Source organism: Odontesthes bonariensis, chromosome 11 (genome assembly GCF_027942865.1).
Source record: "Odontesthes bonariensis isolate fOdoBon6 chromosome 11, fOdoBon6.hap1, whole genome shotgun sequence".
NCBI classification, from domain to species: Eukaryota; Metazoa; Chordata; class Actinopteri; order Atheriniformes; family Atherinopsidae; genus Odontesthes; species Odontesthes bonariensis.
Genome location: NC_134516.1, coordinates 16,044,569 through 16,060,018, shown reverse-complemented (window position 1 = coordinate 16,060,018; position 15,450 = coordinate 16,044,569). Strand labels below are relative to the sequence as shown.

General features: G+C 41.6%; 1 protein-coding gene across 1 annotated transcript in view; it reads right to left on the bottom strand.

Moving 5' to 3' along the window:
• Positions 1 to 15,450, bottom strand: part of LOC142391705 (bone morphogenetic protein receptor type-2-like) — a 28,455-nt gene that overhangs the window by 10,281 nt on the left and 2,724 nt on the right. The window contains exons 2-5 of the mRNA XM_075477707.1: positions 7,400 to 7,585; positions 6,392 to 6,568; positions 1,842 to 1,949; positions 1,571 to 1,662 (exon numbers count right to left, since the gene is read on the bottom strand). Of these exons, the coding sequence (XP_075333822.1) occupies positions 1,571 to 1,662; positions 1,842 to 1,949; positions 6,392 to 6,568; positions 7,400 to 7,585 (563 nt within the window). The remainder of the gene's footprint in view (positions 1 to 1,570; positions 1,663 to 1,841; positions 1,950 to 6,391; positions 6,569 to 7,399; positions 7,586 to 15,450) is intronic.

The window sequence follows — 15,450 nt, the reverse complement described above, 5'->3', positions numbered from 1 at the left end:
CTACAAGAAAAATTTAACATAGCTTAGGCTGCTGTAAATACTTTGCCCCAGAGATATTGCCAAGTCAAAAAACAGGCATAGTGCTCGATAAAAACACAAAGGGGCCAAAAACAGACGCTTAAAAATTTCAAGGAGTGGAACAAACAGCCACAAGGAAGTACAGTGAGTCAGACGGGGAGCCAGAAGAGAGACGGGAAATAAATTAAATTACAAACAACCATTAGGGTTAAACAGTTAAAATGACTTTGAGTCAGTTCCTAATTATTGAATTAGTATCCCTAATTAGCCAGAGCACAGCAAGATATTAAGGACCAAATATACTGCCTTAAACAGTCATCTGCATGCGAGTTAAAAGAGTTCAAGAGTGCATTTAATTTTTACCTCTTAACATTTATCTCTGAGTGGAAAACCTCCTATGGAAAACAATGAACTTGTTTTGTCTGTGAGGAGGGCTCCCTGGCTTACTACCACTACCTCACCAGACAAGATGCATTTAATGAGAACAAGCATGTCCACTTGATAAGGCTCAAGGACAGTGTCCTGAACTAAGCTCCAGCTTAAAAATGTCCTTCTCTCTGAGCTTACAGTTACTGAATGGGGGAAAAATGTGACTGCGTCCATGTCGATGGATCATTTTGTTCAGCGCCGACTGGCTGGGAGTCTTAACGAAACCACAGCAGAAACTTTTCAGACGGCTGACATTTTTACATGGCATTTACGCCTTGTGTTTTATATCAACCCTGCGCTGCTCTGAGTATATCTTCTTATAGCAGAAAAAGTGAGCATGAGTGAGAACAGTAAATCAGTTTGCCTTTCAAATCCCTAATTATATCGTCATTGAAACTAAATATCGTACAAAAATTATTGACTTCCTATCACAAATATGAGCTCTCCCACTTTCATACTGGGTACTTAGGATTCTGTGTCAGTGTAAGCAAATTCCTATTTTTGGATGCCTGACCTGCCACGTAATTCATCCTTCCATGATCAGATGATAAAAGTCACATTGAAACGAGAAATGCAACCATAAACCTTGATGTATTTTTGGTCTATCTTTTAATCTCTATCTTTGGTTTTTCCTTTCTCTTCCGATCTGTCGTTTTCTTCCCTCCCTAACATACTCTCCATGTAAAGATGCTGAAGCTAGCGAGACAACTGCAACGATACAAGCTTTCATCCTTTATAAAAGAGGCCAGTGTAAATCCACAGGATTTGAGAAATTAAAGATGTAGTGAGCCATGTTGCTGAGAGGGATTTAGTTTTTTTTGACACCTTAATGCTATTTTACACACTCATCTCCAAGGTTACCATTAAGGATTAAAATAATATTTTTGTGGGGAACCATTAAAGTAATCTTTCTAAATCTTGATATTTCAAATTAAACTCAAGGGTTGGAAAGTAAAGAAATTTACATTTGCTGCTGTACCGACTCCCTATGAGCTCATCTAAATACTTTGGCTGTTTGCTTGGATGAAAAAGTAAATTCAGCTAATGAACAGGTGACTTTTACAAGCTGGACCTGATGTAGACACAGAGACAGAGGGACGGACAGAGTGCTGTGGGCACTAACCTCAAGTAGTTTCAGATTGTCAAGGTCCAGGGAGCTCTCAGAGCCAGCAGCCTCCATCATATTGAGGTTGTGCAGCGCTTGCTTACCATCTCCTGATAATACACAGTGTTAAAGTTTCAATATAAAAATGACCTAACATGCATTTGCATCCGAACAAAGGATCAACTCTGTTTCCACATGTGAAGCTACTGAATTTCAACCAAAAAAACATTTAGCCTTGAGTAATGAATGTTCCCTGCTTTTCTCACAGCTTGGCGCCATGGTAACTCACCGTGCATCATCCGGTAACCAAAGAGGGCTGCTACAGCGACCACAGCCAGCACGGAGACTGTTGCCAGGGCGATAATAACGGTCTCTTCATGGCGCAGTGGGTTGGGGTCTACAAGTAAGAGACATAATTAAATAAGAAGTACACATCACATTTTGACCTTTATGTAGGGAGGGTCAATTTTCTAAAACCAGGCCTTTAATTTGTTTGCAGCAGTGAGAGGATGCCCAAATCTTCCAATACTAATATTTCCACAGGAAGATTTCAGTTTAATAGGTTCATCTGAGCCCTTTGAGTCCTCCAGCACAACCAATGTGCCATATACTACATGTGTTTATGAAGCTGTGTCTTTTGGATGATTATACAAATTCACAAGCGCTTCAAGTGAGCCTTGGAATTATAACACGATAACAACAAACACTACAAGCTACATACTTGCTACGTTTCATGTGTAATAGAAATACACACAGAAATAATTAATGAATCAAGATGTCGATGAGGTGTTACAAAAAAAAAAAAAAAAATCAGCCATCCGTGCTGTGGCTGAGCATTTCTGCTTTGAATCTGCAGAGCACCACTGAAAGTATCAGCAAGGCGGATCAGCCCTGTACAGCTGATTCACATGTACTAGGAGGAACAGAAGGCATGAGAAACTAGGAAGGTGAGGAGAAGTTAGTACAGGCTAGGTGGGGAGCATAGCTGAAATAAGGCGGAGCAATGAGCGACGGCCTTGGCAAACCGTGGGAGGCGGGTAGAAGCGTGCTCATTTGCTCCCAGTTAAACGGAAGCCACTAGCTCATGGAGCGCCAGGCTAGTTAGGGCCGAGAAGCCAAACTAGAGGCCATGGCACTCTGCGAGCTGTGCGAACAAACCAGCACTGCAATTGGAATGCTGTCTTGCTGAGTGTTTACTTGTAAATATGAATTCTTTGTTAAAACGCTCAGTTTGCTTCAAATTTGGTGAAAATGTAGTCAATACTTTCAGTTTGTCAGGGAATGCTGCTGAAGGTAATGTCTAGCTGCCTTACTGCTAGCCACGCCATACAAGGCCTGTGTTAGCTCCTTTACCTCCACTGTTTTTTCTCCCAACTGAGAAAAGGAAAAAAGTCGACTCTTTTTATATAAGATATGATCACCACACCAACTGCGAGAATGGTTATTGGAGCTGACAACATTACAAACGTTCACTATTTTCACTTGCCACTTTTGAACAAAAAAAATTCCGAAAAACAACAAGACCAGACAGATTCTGCCGCAAGCATTAATCCGTGAGCAAATTTAGCTGCATTGCATTTTCTAACATGGTCTGACATCACGTTCCCAAGCTCTATTACAGTTAGTCATTGCTTAGCAGAGACGGGGAGGGCTCTTGTCACTTGCTGGTGGGTGGAGATGTGGGCGAGGCTAGGTTAGCATATTCATACCTCCCCATTTACCGAACGAGTAAGAAGAGTTAAAGTCATATCCCGAGCAATTTTAAAGGCATGAGAGTTGTATCCTGTCAAAAAACTTTGATGTACAATTTCAAGGTACACAGATGAGTTTTTCGAGGATTATAATGACCTAGGTGGGATTAACTTTTGCTGTGAACCTAAGCCTTTCTAGGCAGTTCTGGGCACTGATTTGTGCCAGCAGTGCAAAGAGGAAAAGGCTTCACTATAGCAACAATGATAGCTCCTCGGTTGGAGGCACAGACTGCTTCTTCTACAGTGTTCAGCACATAGAAACCAATTCAGCAGCATTTAAGCTTGAGTCAGTTTGAAAAAAGTCGAACAAATGAAATAATATTGGACAGTTTTAAATGGTCTAATGCAAATATACTCTTTGCAGCAAGATATATGTTCCAACATATACACATAAACCATTTTTCTCAGGAACGCGGTGCGTAAAGGCACAGAGGAAAACAAAAAAAAAAATCAAATAACAGAATAGTGGAGAGTTGGCTGTCTAGCAACACTGCATCCGTTACCATCAGGCAACACACTGGTGCTGCTGGGAGACACCAGTGTTATCAATAATAGATGGTGTCCAGAGCCTAAGGGCTGACATACTAGCACGAGCATGCATACACACTCTTGCACACACACACACACACACACACATCCACATGGGAGTCAACACGGCTCCCCTCAAATGCCAAGGTCACTCCGTTCAAAACAGATACACACACACACACACACACTCCAAACAAACCAAACAAACTTCACAAAACATTTAGAATCACCACAATATCATTGTTAGCACCTGCGCATTTGCATCACCACATGATCAAACCTTTAATGAGCAAGTTATCCCAAAGCCCAAATCCTGGAAAGGTTTATTAAGTAAAACTATTTGTGTAAATTCCCTTTTGCTAACACGTCAGATGAAAATATTGTATTCTACTATGCACACTTCACTTGATCTGGCAGCTCTGGTCCCATTTCAGATAAAAATCATATACACAACATTGATCTTTGTAAAGGTTGGTTCCCTCTTCAGCTCACGTAAATAAATCATGGCTGGCTGAGATAAAAACATATCTGTGCCAGTGCAACAGCACAGAAATAATACTGAAGACACCAGATTTGACACTATAATGCCACATACAGAGAGATTTAACTGCTGTTGATAGGCTTAATCGGCTCTGTGCGAACTTGAATGGGAGGGTCTTCAATGTAGCGGAGAATCCTTTCTTTGGGGAGGTCCTGCACCCCAGCTTTAAAGGTGCTCTTTGTGAAAAAATGTTTAGAACATTAAAAATTCAACTACAACCTTCAAAAAAAAAAAAAAAAACCTCACTATATGCATCTATGCAGCTGTACACATTATCAGCAGTTAGATCAAAATTAGCATTATTTATTTTTTGCTTTCGCTAGTTGTTGTTCAGCTATTCTCTCGATGGAGAAAACAACTTGGTGAGAAAAAAATGTACTCGAAATAGAAACGCAAACTTAAAATCTGTCTCGTGATGATCGTTTTTTGGAGACCAAAGTGACAAAGTCCACCCTTAAACAATTTACTTTGATGCTGTCAAAATTAAAATCAGATTATTATTATTATTTTTTTTTTCAAAACACTGGAGAGTTTTACAAATGTTTTGCGCGTTGGTTCCCCCTGACAGTTGTGGAATGTAACACCGAACAGATCTCTGGGTCGGCCCTGCACATGTACAGTCACACAAATCAATTTGTTTTAATGTGTAAGGGGCCACAAAGACAACCATTAAAAAAAAAGCCCCCAAAACATGCGAGGCGACGTTCTGGGCAAATTCTAAAGAGTGATTTTTCAGCCTTCGGGTGCTCCAGAGCGGTTTCAGGCCTGTGAATTTGCATAATAAAAGGTTGGGGAACTTTTTAGGTGGAGTTAGAGACACATAGTTTTAAGGTTCAGACTTATCTAGTGTTGATTTAAATTAAATTCTAAATGCAGGCCCTATCTGAGGATTTGGAGAGTGTAGTTTTGTTACTTGTACTCGCGTACTGAATATTAGGACTTCTCCCAATACATGAGTTTTGTATTAAGTACACTCAAGACAGCCATATGACTCAAATAATGTCTTGCCTCTAATCTGCCCAGACATGTCCGGAATCACCAATCATGCATAACTGGAAATGGGATTTAAAATTCTATAACAATTCAAACAACAATTTCACTATCTAATTAAAGATGATCACGCCAAACTATTTCTCAATCACTCCTTTCTTTGTACAGTCATCTGTCTACGCAGTGTAACAGTCGCCGGCAGGCTTGCAGACAGACACTGAGAGCAGACGCCATGTAATCTGTGGAATGCAGAGAGACAACATGGTTTGCAGAGAGCGTGCGTTTGTGTCGGCAGGAGAGGTGATTAGCTGTCTTCACAACCAGCCTCATCAAACCACACATTCTGCTTTTATTCACAGCTGAAACTTGCATAAGAAACGGTTAACAATACATCTGCTGCCACTGCCAATTAACCCACATCTCAGAAGCACAAAAGACAAGCAGATAAACAAACTTTAATTTAATATAAGCCTCTCCCACTCTGTGTTAACGGATTATAATCTATTCCAGAGATGATTAAGAACCCTAAAAATCTAACTGTTTCCTCTGCTCTCTGAACACAACCAGCTCATAAATTATGTAGTAGAAGAGGAGCAGAGAGTGAGTAGAAGTAAGTAGGTGCAGGTCTGCCTGCTGACCCCAACCCAAAGCACCTCGTTGTTAAAGAAATGATTGTGACCGTGGTTAAAATGTTACAAATTGCTCCTTATGTCAATTCATCCGTCTGAAAAGGCCACACCATCAGTGGAAAATATGACAAGTGATCCGATTTTTTTTTTTTTAAAGAAATCACAGTTGTTTTGTCAATACAATATCATTTCTCTTGGACTTCATCCATGCAGTTCAACTAAATTGATATCATAGCTCATCAGCAGCAAATGAATGCCCTGAACACCTACTTAACCACAAAAGAAGATTTGGCTTTAAATCTTTCTGTCTGAACTTCTTTCTTAGACATTGATATTAACTACAAAATCAGTACGTTTCATATTAAATGTGTTGTGTAAGGCAGCCAGTGTGCGTCCTTACTGAAGGGCTGTGGGGTGGTGGGGCTCGGCGGTGGGAAGTCCTCTGTGAAGTTGACATTGCACATGTCGCTACCACAGCAGCAGAAGTGGTATGTGCCATTCTGTATCTGTGGGGGCAGGTTAGTCACCACGCAGCGGTCGTCATGGCAACCATTATCACTCAAGTGACTCCAGCAACCTGAGAGAGGGAAATGGGTTTTTAGGTAAAAAAAAAAAAAGTGGAGTTCTAACCACAGTCCATCATCATGACAGTATCCCCCCCCGAAGGAGTGTTTCAATTATGAAGCACTGATCTGATATCAAGGATCCTGAGAATGTCCTGAAAACCCTTAAAAAAAAAGTAGAAAAGGGAACACTTCACCCTGACAACTGTAACGTTTGACAATGCGTAACAGCTTACGCGCGACACTCAAGTAGACGTATAAATTGCTTCACTTATTTGTTTGTTCTATTGGACTTTATAATACAGATGTGGAAAAAAGGAGTCAGTTTACGGCTATTTTTTTTTGCTTTTTTCAAATAACCTCATGAAGCCTGCTTAAAGCTTTAAAGGCTTTGAGTTGAATAAAGGAAATACTTTTTCCTGAAGCAGATCTTTCGATTCATCATAATATGTGTTAGAGCTTGAGTGGATGTTAGATCACAGGGAGAAATAACAACAAATACCCTGTTTTGTCTGACAGACTCTACAACAATGTAATGTTAATATAAAACAATGCAAAAAGTTGTCACATTTGAGAAGTTGGCGCTATCAAATTGTACAGTACATCAATTAACTAACAATCAATTATCAAAATAGAGGCTTGTTAATGTGCTTGGGATCAACCAGCAATCGATCTCTAGAAATTCAGAATAGAGTTGCTCACATTAAAGAAAGAAGATTGTTTGGAATTTGAGCATGGCAAATAACCGATGAATGCATTATGAAATAATTGGCAATGTAATTAAATGCACCATCTTTTCTTACTTGAGACATTTGCTTGACGAAAGAAGGCTTCAGGGAATTTACCTTGCTTGACCAGCCGCACTTCGCCCGGAGGACTTTTCTCCCACAGGCCAAAACAGTGGCTGCCCTTGGCACATCGAATGGTGGTGTTCTCCGGGGAGACCCGGCCTTCGCCTCCCGCTACTCGCTCCACCTCCCACTGCTGCTGCTGGTCTGTGAAGGCGCACTCCCTCTCCTCGCCCTGTGCAGCTGAGAAGACACAGAGGGAGTTCGAGTCACTCCTAAGATCCCGTAACAGAAAACAGGACGAAGCTTTGCAGCCAAAACAGGAAATTTAATTGTCGGACGACGAGGAGAACGTGGATCAAAATTAGTTTGTGTAAATAATGAGCGGGTTGTTCCAAGGAGAGAGTACAGGCAGCTCAAAAGTTTCTAAAAATGATGCCAGTTTTACAGTGTTTAATTTAGCTGAACTCTGCGAGTTTCACTTTCACACTTTTAATATGCAGATTTTCGATGAAAACAAACATTAATGATAAAAGACATTTGTCTCATTTTCGCTTCCAGTTATAGAGGCAGATATTTTCAGAAAAATTCACAGATGAAAAACAACAGTGTCCCTGCAAAGGCTGCTGTCTCTCACAAGCCACAAAAATCAATAGAAATACCGATTTAAACTCTAGCGTGAAGAACAAAACATTTGCATAGAGAAAAGGGAGGAAGAGAAAAGCTCACTCTTGGTGGTTAAGCTGATTTAGACGTGCACACAGAAGACAAGGGTGAATTTTAAAAGGTTTTTTGCAATGAAAAGAAGAGCGAAAATGCGTCCAGTTGTGAAAGCGGACTGTTTGTGTGTCGAAACGCAGTAAACATCTGGGAGATTGAGTGCCATGCCAGCAAGAAAGTCTGAATGTTAGAATGTGTGTATATGCACACAGCCTGTGTCGTGGGTAATTTCAGATCAACGAAACATGATGTGCCAGTTTGTTTCCTTTACTCCCAGCTCCTCCCTTTCCTCCATCCGGGAGAGGGGGCGGTCGGGGTGGGGGTTGTTCTAAAGTGATAAGAGGGAGAAAGGTGGCTTTGCCCTGCCCAAGGTCAAGCTTAGCCTGTGTGGGCAGAGGGTGAGGCGATGGAGTGGTAGCTCTGCTGGGCACAGCGCCAACTCTCCTCTGTTGTCATCTGCAGATAAAGCTCTCAACCCTGGCCTACTGTAGGCCTTGGCTGCCCCCAAACTGTGGGCCTATCAATAACTTCTGCTCCATGAGTCTATGAGATTTTGCCTGCACGGGGGAGGACTGTGCATGTGGAGAATAGGAAAAGAGTTCAAACTAAGGGTTAAATATGGCGGAGCGGGGATATTTCAATTTGATGAGAAAACTGAATTTCAATAAGCTGATGGCACCGTCAGGGTTAGGCGTTAGATTCCAAGTGTATGCAGCTGTAGCCCCTTAACAAGCTCCGGGTGAAAATGACCGCTGAGAGATATGTGCGCAAACTACAAGAAAAAAACACGAACCGTGTGAGCTACATACTTTTACATACCATTCATAAGCACATCTCACAACAACAACCCGCTTTAAAACACCTAAACTATTCCTTAACAAGTTTATGTTGGTGTGAAACACCTCCTAAATATTTTCTCTGACAAATATTTTTGCTCTGATCTTATTCTAAATGCTGCGACCAGAAGCAGTGATTGAAATCTCATCCAATAAGACATTTGTTGAGTCTCCTGCTGCGGACCTCCTATCAGAGAGCTCAGAACCTGGAAAAGATGCTACTTCTTTGATCAGGACACAGGGAATATCATCATTTGCTGCACAGACTGTGTATACAGTGGTGATAGTTTCAGAAATTAACAATCAACTTACAGCAAGATGTTAGTGAATTACTTCATTAAAAAAACACAGCCCTAACTGACTAAATGCAAAGCATTGATCCGCCACATAAGCTTAAAATGTCCTTTACATTTAGCAAACAATTATCAAAGTTTTTAACGTGCAAGGGCAACTTTCTAACATTTGCTCAAAAATCAGCTTATATATAAGCGTAAAAACTTAAGCTGTCTCAAAGTTCTGCGAAGACAAAAAGTTAGATTTTTGTACTCGTTACAGGAGCCAGTTACTGTAAACTAGGCGTGTACAACACAATCATTTGCCAAAAGATTAAGAGCTTCAACACAGAACGTTAGTCACTTTCCCTAACTGTAAAAGTTTGTTTTCACTTGATAGCAGGCAGCCATGTTTAATATAGTGCAAGGCAAAATATCCAAATATGGGCTCAGTAATGAATATGTCTGTTCTGCGGACGCTTTCTCAGTCCTCAGACCCAGAAATAAAGAAGAGAAAGGGATGGAAGTGAGGCTATGAGCTGTACAGGAGGAACTGGCGTCTATAGAAAAAACAAAGGATTAATAGAAGGAGTTCAACAAAAGGAAGTGCGGAGCCTGTGACACGCCCACAGACAAACACACCGACCTCACATGAAGGGTGGGCAAAACTGAAGCAGAATACCTCCAGTCTTTAAGGCGAAGTTTAGACACTGTTCACTCACATTAACTATTAACACTTTATGTGTAAGGATATAACAGGAACTCCGATAATGATATTCAATTTACAAGACCTCTTGTAGAAGCTAAAAAAAAGAAAAAGGGTTGGTAAAAGGCCATACACAACTACATCTGATATTTGCATGGTTTTAAAGGGAAAAGGTCTCTCGTGCATTTTTTTCCACATTAATACGAAGCCAAAGGCAATGCCTCCATAGAACAGAATGCTCCTTTATATGTCCCTCAACAGGGAAATTTGCAAACAATACTAGATGAGAAGGGCATATCAAGTATCCATACAATCATGAGTTAAAAGCTCCGATTGTTTTAACTCTCAGTCTGCCAAGAAACACGCTCATTGTCTCCTTAACTATTCAACCCACCGCGACTTCCAACATGTGACCTGCTGTGTGACTGAAATAACACCGGCACACTGACTGACGTGCAACACATTAAATAGTTTCATTGTGACGACATGGCTGCACATAACAGGCATGCAAGATAAATGAAGCACGCTAAGTGATCCCACAGACACTTTCTTTTAAAACACTTTGCCTTTTTCCTTGTTTTTCCAACTTGGGAAACGTATACATTGGATTTTTCAGCTCAACAACAGTGTAGCGTGGGCTGGAGCTCAAAGCCAAGCAGTCTGAACTTTGCTTATTTGCAGTCTGGACCATTAGAGAACTCCGGTAGTCACTGGGTTGTCTGCAGCTCTGGTTCACTGTGGTAGGTTCACTGATATGAGTTCTGTGTTTATAGGAGTGCTTCTGGTTGGATGCCAATCTCTGTGTCCATCTCCGATTGGTCATGGCAGGCTCTGTTCCTGGTTCTGCTCTGTTGAGCTTGCAATGTAATTTTGGCTTCCAGTGCAGTGTTGGGTTGTGGGTCAGAGTATGCAGGCAAGGCCAACAGAGCGAGGCAGATGAGAGACGGAGAGGAGGAGAAAGAGGGTACTCATATCAAAAGGCTACAGAGTAGTTTTCTGCTCCAAGGCCCTTCATTGGATGATGGCGATCACTGCTGAGTGTTTACCCATGGCCCAGTTATTTGCTAATCTCTCCCTCCTCCCCCAGCTGGCCTTCGGTGCACCCTCCCACCCCTACAGACAACCCCTTCCCCTCAGCTTTGCTGCTAAAAAACAACAGCGATCTAATCTTGCGAGCAAGATTAGGCGGTCTGAAACTCGATTAAAAGTCACCTGGTACATGGATGTGTTGACTGTTTTCTCTCCACATGCTGAAGTTTACATCCAAGATTAGAGACTGAAACTGAGTTTGGGAAGGAAGTGGTGTAGGAAAAGGGAAAAAAAAAAAAAAAACAGGAGTGGGGGGGTGTTTTCTGGAATAAATGCTTTGACGTGCTTGATGTACCTGAGTACTCACAGTCATCGGTCACACATACAGTTTCTAAAGCAACTCGGAAGTAAAGAAATCATCTTCTTTCCCTTTGGTTTTCATGAAAAGAGACCGTCTACATGCTGCCATATAGCACCTTCATATTGTGCTGATATTATATCAAAATGTATCCCATAAATATCGCATTTCCGCAGAGCTGACCTTGGCAGCACAAACATTTAAATAATGAAAAGGCGTCTTCATTCCCCACAAGCTCGTTGTTTTCATCATCACAAAGGCTCAGGCTGCAGCAAACCGACAGCTTTCAAAAGGGACTCAGAAGCTTCTGCCTGAACTAGATCTGTGTCTGCAGTTAAGGTGCATGCTTGTTGCTGAGGAAGGATGGATAGGATTGGCATTTGCTGACACCCCCAATTTTCCAAGTCCTCAGGTTGGGTTTAAAGATGTGGTCTGGTGGCGGTGGTGGGGGGTGGCTTTAATCTATCCCATCTGCTGCCCTGTGACTGCCCCCCCCCCCCGGAAAACCACCACAATTTAGCCCGTGTCTGTCTGGGTCTGGTACAGTTATGCTAATCCTTGGGTTTGCACTGCCCTCAAAGCTTGGAGGCCTCCACAACTGACCACAACGCATTTACACCAAAATCCAACCCCCGCTCCCTCCCCTCTTCTCACCGCCGGTGTAACTTTACTTTCCCAAATATGTCATGAAAACATGGCTGACGAGTGGCATTTGCTCTCACTCTACCGGTGGTGGACGGGGTGGGGGATAATCTCAGATTATATGAATAAGATAACGTCTGGTTTCAGGCTGTGTATATAAATTTAGTCTTTGTTTAAAACACCACCACTTCCTTGCTGAACAGATGAACTGTGAGTACTGCTTGACAAAATGCTTGGCTACACGAATGGCTGATGTTCACTACAAATCCTCCCACACCGCTGTAGGGCCGTGGTTGTCTGGTCTGGTGGGGGTTTCTCTTGTTGTGCGAGAGCCAACTGGTGTCACAAAGTGGCAAACTAAAGCCCTTTTTCCATCAGATTCTGTAGCGATTTAAAAGTTATATCGCATTACTTTGTTGCGATATAAGATGCGTTCGGTTGGTTTTCCATCAAACAGGACGATTAGCGAAATAAAATGACATCACATGAACGTGCTGATGCGCATTATTCTGACTCGACCAGATGATTTTCCATTACAAAAGTGGCGAATTGTAGCGAATTAGAATGCTCGGTAGTGGGAATTTAATTGCTCGCGCTGTTATTGTCAGCCTCCCAATTCCTCTCAACGCCTCTCTTGTGCAAAACGGTGGACAGTTTTTTGAAGACATCTGCGTTTCTCTGCCTCTTCCCATCCAGGGCCGCAACAACGTCGACCTCCCGAATTGTGTTTAAAAAAAGCAGAGTCTCTGCTCTCGACCAGTTGTTTCTTTTATTATCGGACATTGTTGTTACCAGTTGTTGCTGCTGTTTTGATACCGACAGGATAGGGGAAATGGGGCGGCTGAGCGGCTCAACAACAACATTCGAATCCTCGCGCTATACCAATACCATCTGCGCATGCGTGGCTAGTCTGAATCGCATTAACCTTTTCCATCACTTCTGCAGCGATACAACTTAGCCCTGAACCACCTATTTCGAGCGAATTGATTTAATGCGACAAAACAGGCGTTCTAGCGATTTAACCGTTTTTCCATCACATGTATCGCACTAACTTCTTGATGCGCATCAAATTAAAGCGAATCATGTCGTTGATGGAAAAAGGGCTTAAGTTATCTGTATATCAAAAGAAGAAAGGTTAACTATCTTTAATCCTGAGTGATCTTAAAACTAGATCATTTTAGAATCATATCAAATGCATTAGATTTAAACTAAAACTTATTTTCTTGATAAAAAAAAACTTGGATTATATGATGGCTAAAACCACAAAAAGTGTTCAGTGCAATTACTAAATTCAAGGTGATTAAGTGTCCAACACATAAAAATGTTCAAATGAGTACTTGTGCTATTTTGATGGCATGCCTAACGCTTTTTTTATATATATATATATATATATATATAAACATCAGGCAGAATACAAACAAGCACATATTTCCCCTCCCTTTGCACCGTTACATTCCTTCAATTTCTTCTTGCACGCATTTATGCGACATTTTATTTCAAACTGCCTACTGTGTGGGGGATCCATATCAAAATGCTTAAGCTTTGTGTTGATGTTTTACAAGATTACCATCAGCCGATTTGAAGGCAATGTTTTTTAATCCATAAAAATCAACATGAGTATCAGCCATAAAATGCAGCAGCACACAGACAATGTTCATCCCTCGGCTCTGCACAACTGGTTTGAAATCTGCACTTCCCAACAGTTCTTGCTTATTAGCAGTGGAGCCTAAGAAATGCACCGATTCTGTTGCTGCAACAACTGTAGGCTGATGCAATCAGGAATATCAGAGGGTTATGTAAAGGGAGCTAGAAACATACAACAGCGGTGAAGGTGGCAGCTGGAAGAAAAATTTAAAGATAAAGTCAGCATAATTTTTAAAGCCTCATAGGTGCCAAGAAATGGCCACATTTGTAACGCCGCTGTCCATGAACATACAAAAACACAAAGCATAACAGTTCATCCGTACTCTGAGTAGCATTTTTTGCACGCTCTAGACTTATTGTCTCTTCTGGTCAAGGAGAACGCTTCGTGTGAATCATAGGCTGTCACTCTGAGTTACCATCTCAAGGCTGCACCTTTTGTTTTCTAAAACATCCACTAATTTCTCCTTTTTGCCAAACCAAAGGGTTTGATGAACACTGTTCTACTGTACTGTCCGCTTCCTTTACCTCAGTTCAGAACTCAAACCAAGGTATTGAACGAGACACACGCTGATTTTTATTATTTTTTCCCCCTCCCATTTAACGGGATAACACGAGCTGCACTAAAGACCAAATGGCCTCCCAGCTCCTTCCCTCCATCGGCTGCCCTGTTTCGAGCTGCAGTCAGTGTCGTCTTCTTTCAAATAATGATGCAGAGTGCAAAATGTTATGGAATCACAGTGGGGCTCAGTGCTTCTTAATTCCCCAGGCGCAGCAACTAGTTTCTTATTTTTCCTGTTTCCAAACTGCACTCCTTCAGCTGTGCAAACACAGATACCAAATTGCTACACACACACACACACACACACACACACACACACACACACACACACACACACACACACACACACACACACACACACACACACACACGATCATATTACCTGGGATTCTGCCTCTAGACGCTGGCCGCTTTGGAGTTACAAATTGCACTTTAAGCATTTTACGAGTCACCATCTTCCTGTTTACTAAGCTTGTGTTTACCTCCAGAGAGATGCCACAAAAAACATCCTGAAAAGAGCAGAAGGCGTGCTCAGCAGTATTGCAAGAAGGCCAAAGAAGACGCAGCTTGGCAGTTTTTGCCCCACGTCAGAGCACAAAATCGAATCATGAGTCGAATACGAGTTGAAAACACACACATAAGAATCATTTTCACACTACTGATGTATGAAATTAAGTTTCTATGCGTTCATTTAAACCAGTTGTTGTGCAGCATTGTAACTATAGTTTATGTATAGGTTGTTAATGGCAAATACATTTCATGTCATATGACAGTTTCAGCAAACAATTTGAATCTGCATTTGGTGGTTTAGTATCTTTTTAAGCTATAACTCTCACTGTGAGACACTTATTTCAAAAAGTCTCTGAATTAACTTTTTCGTCACTACGGAAAATACCTAAATTCAATTCTGTTTAATTTAGCGCCAAGACACAACAAAAGACAGTCCAATTTGGTTCATTTAGATCCCAACTAAATCCAATTTATTCCCTTCGCATTGAGGTACTTCTGATTAGCTAATTGCCATTGAAAAGCACCAATTAATTCCAGGGCATCAGACAATCTTGCCACCTTTCAGCACAGTCGTCACAGCAACATTAAGCCACTAATTTCACTTTCTCTTGATTCACCGAGATGACGGCAAACACTTTTGAGAGTCCCATCGAGGAGGTTGAAGAGTCTGTCAACACCACAGTATGAGGCTGTCGAGACACAGTGAACAAGCAAAGCGTATGAACTGGCCTAACGCTGCTAAGGGTACAATACCCCCAAAACTCAATTTTTCCTGAGACAAAAGTAAAAGAGAGGCCTCTATGAGGGTTGTGGTGGACCTGGGCATGAATAT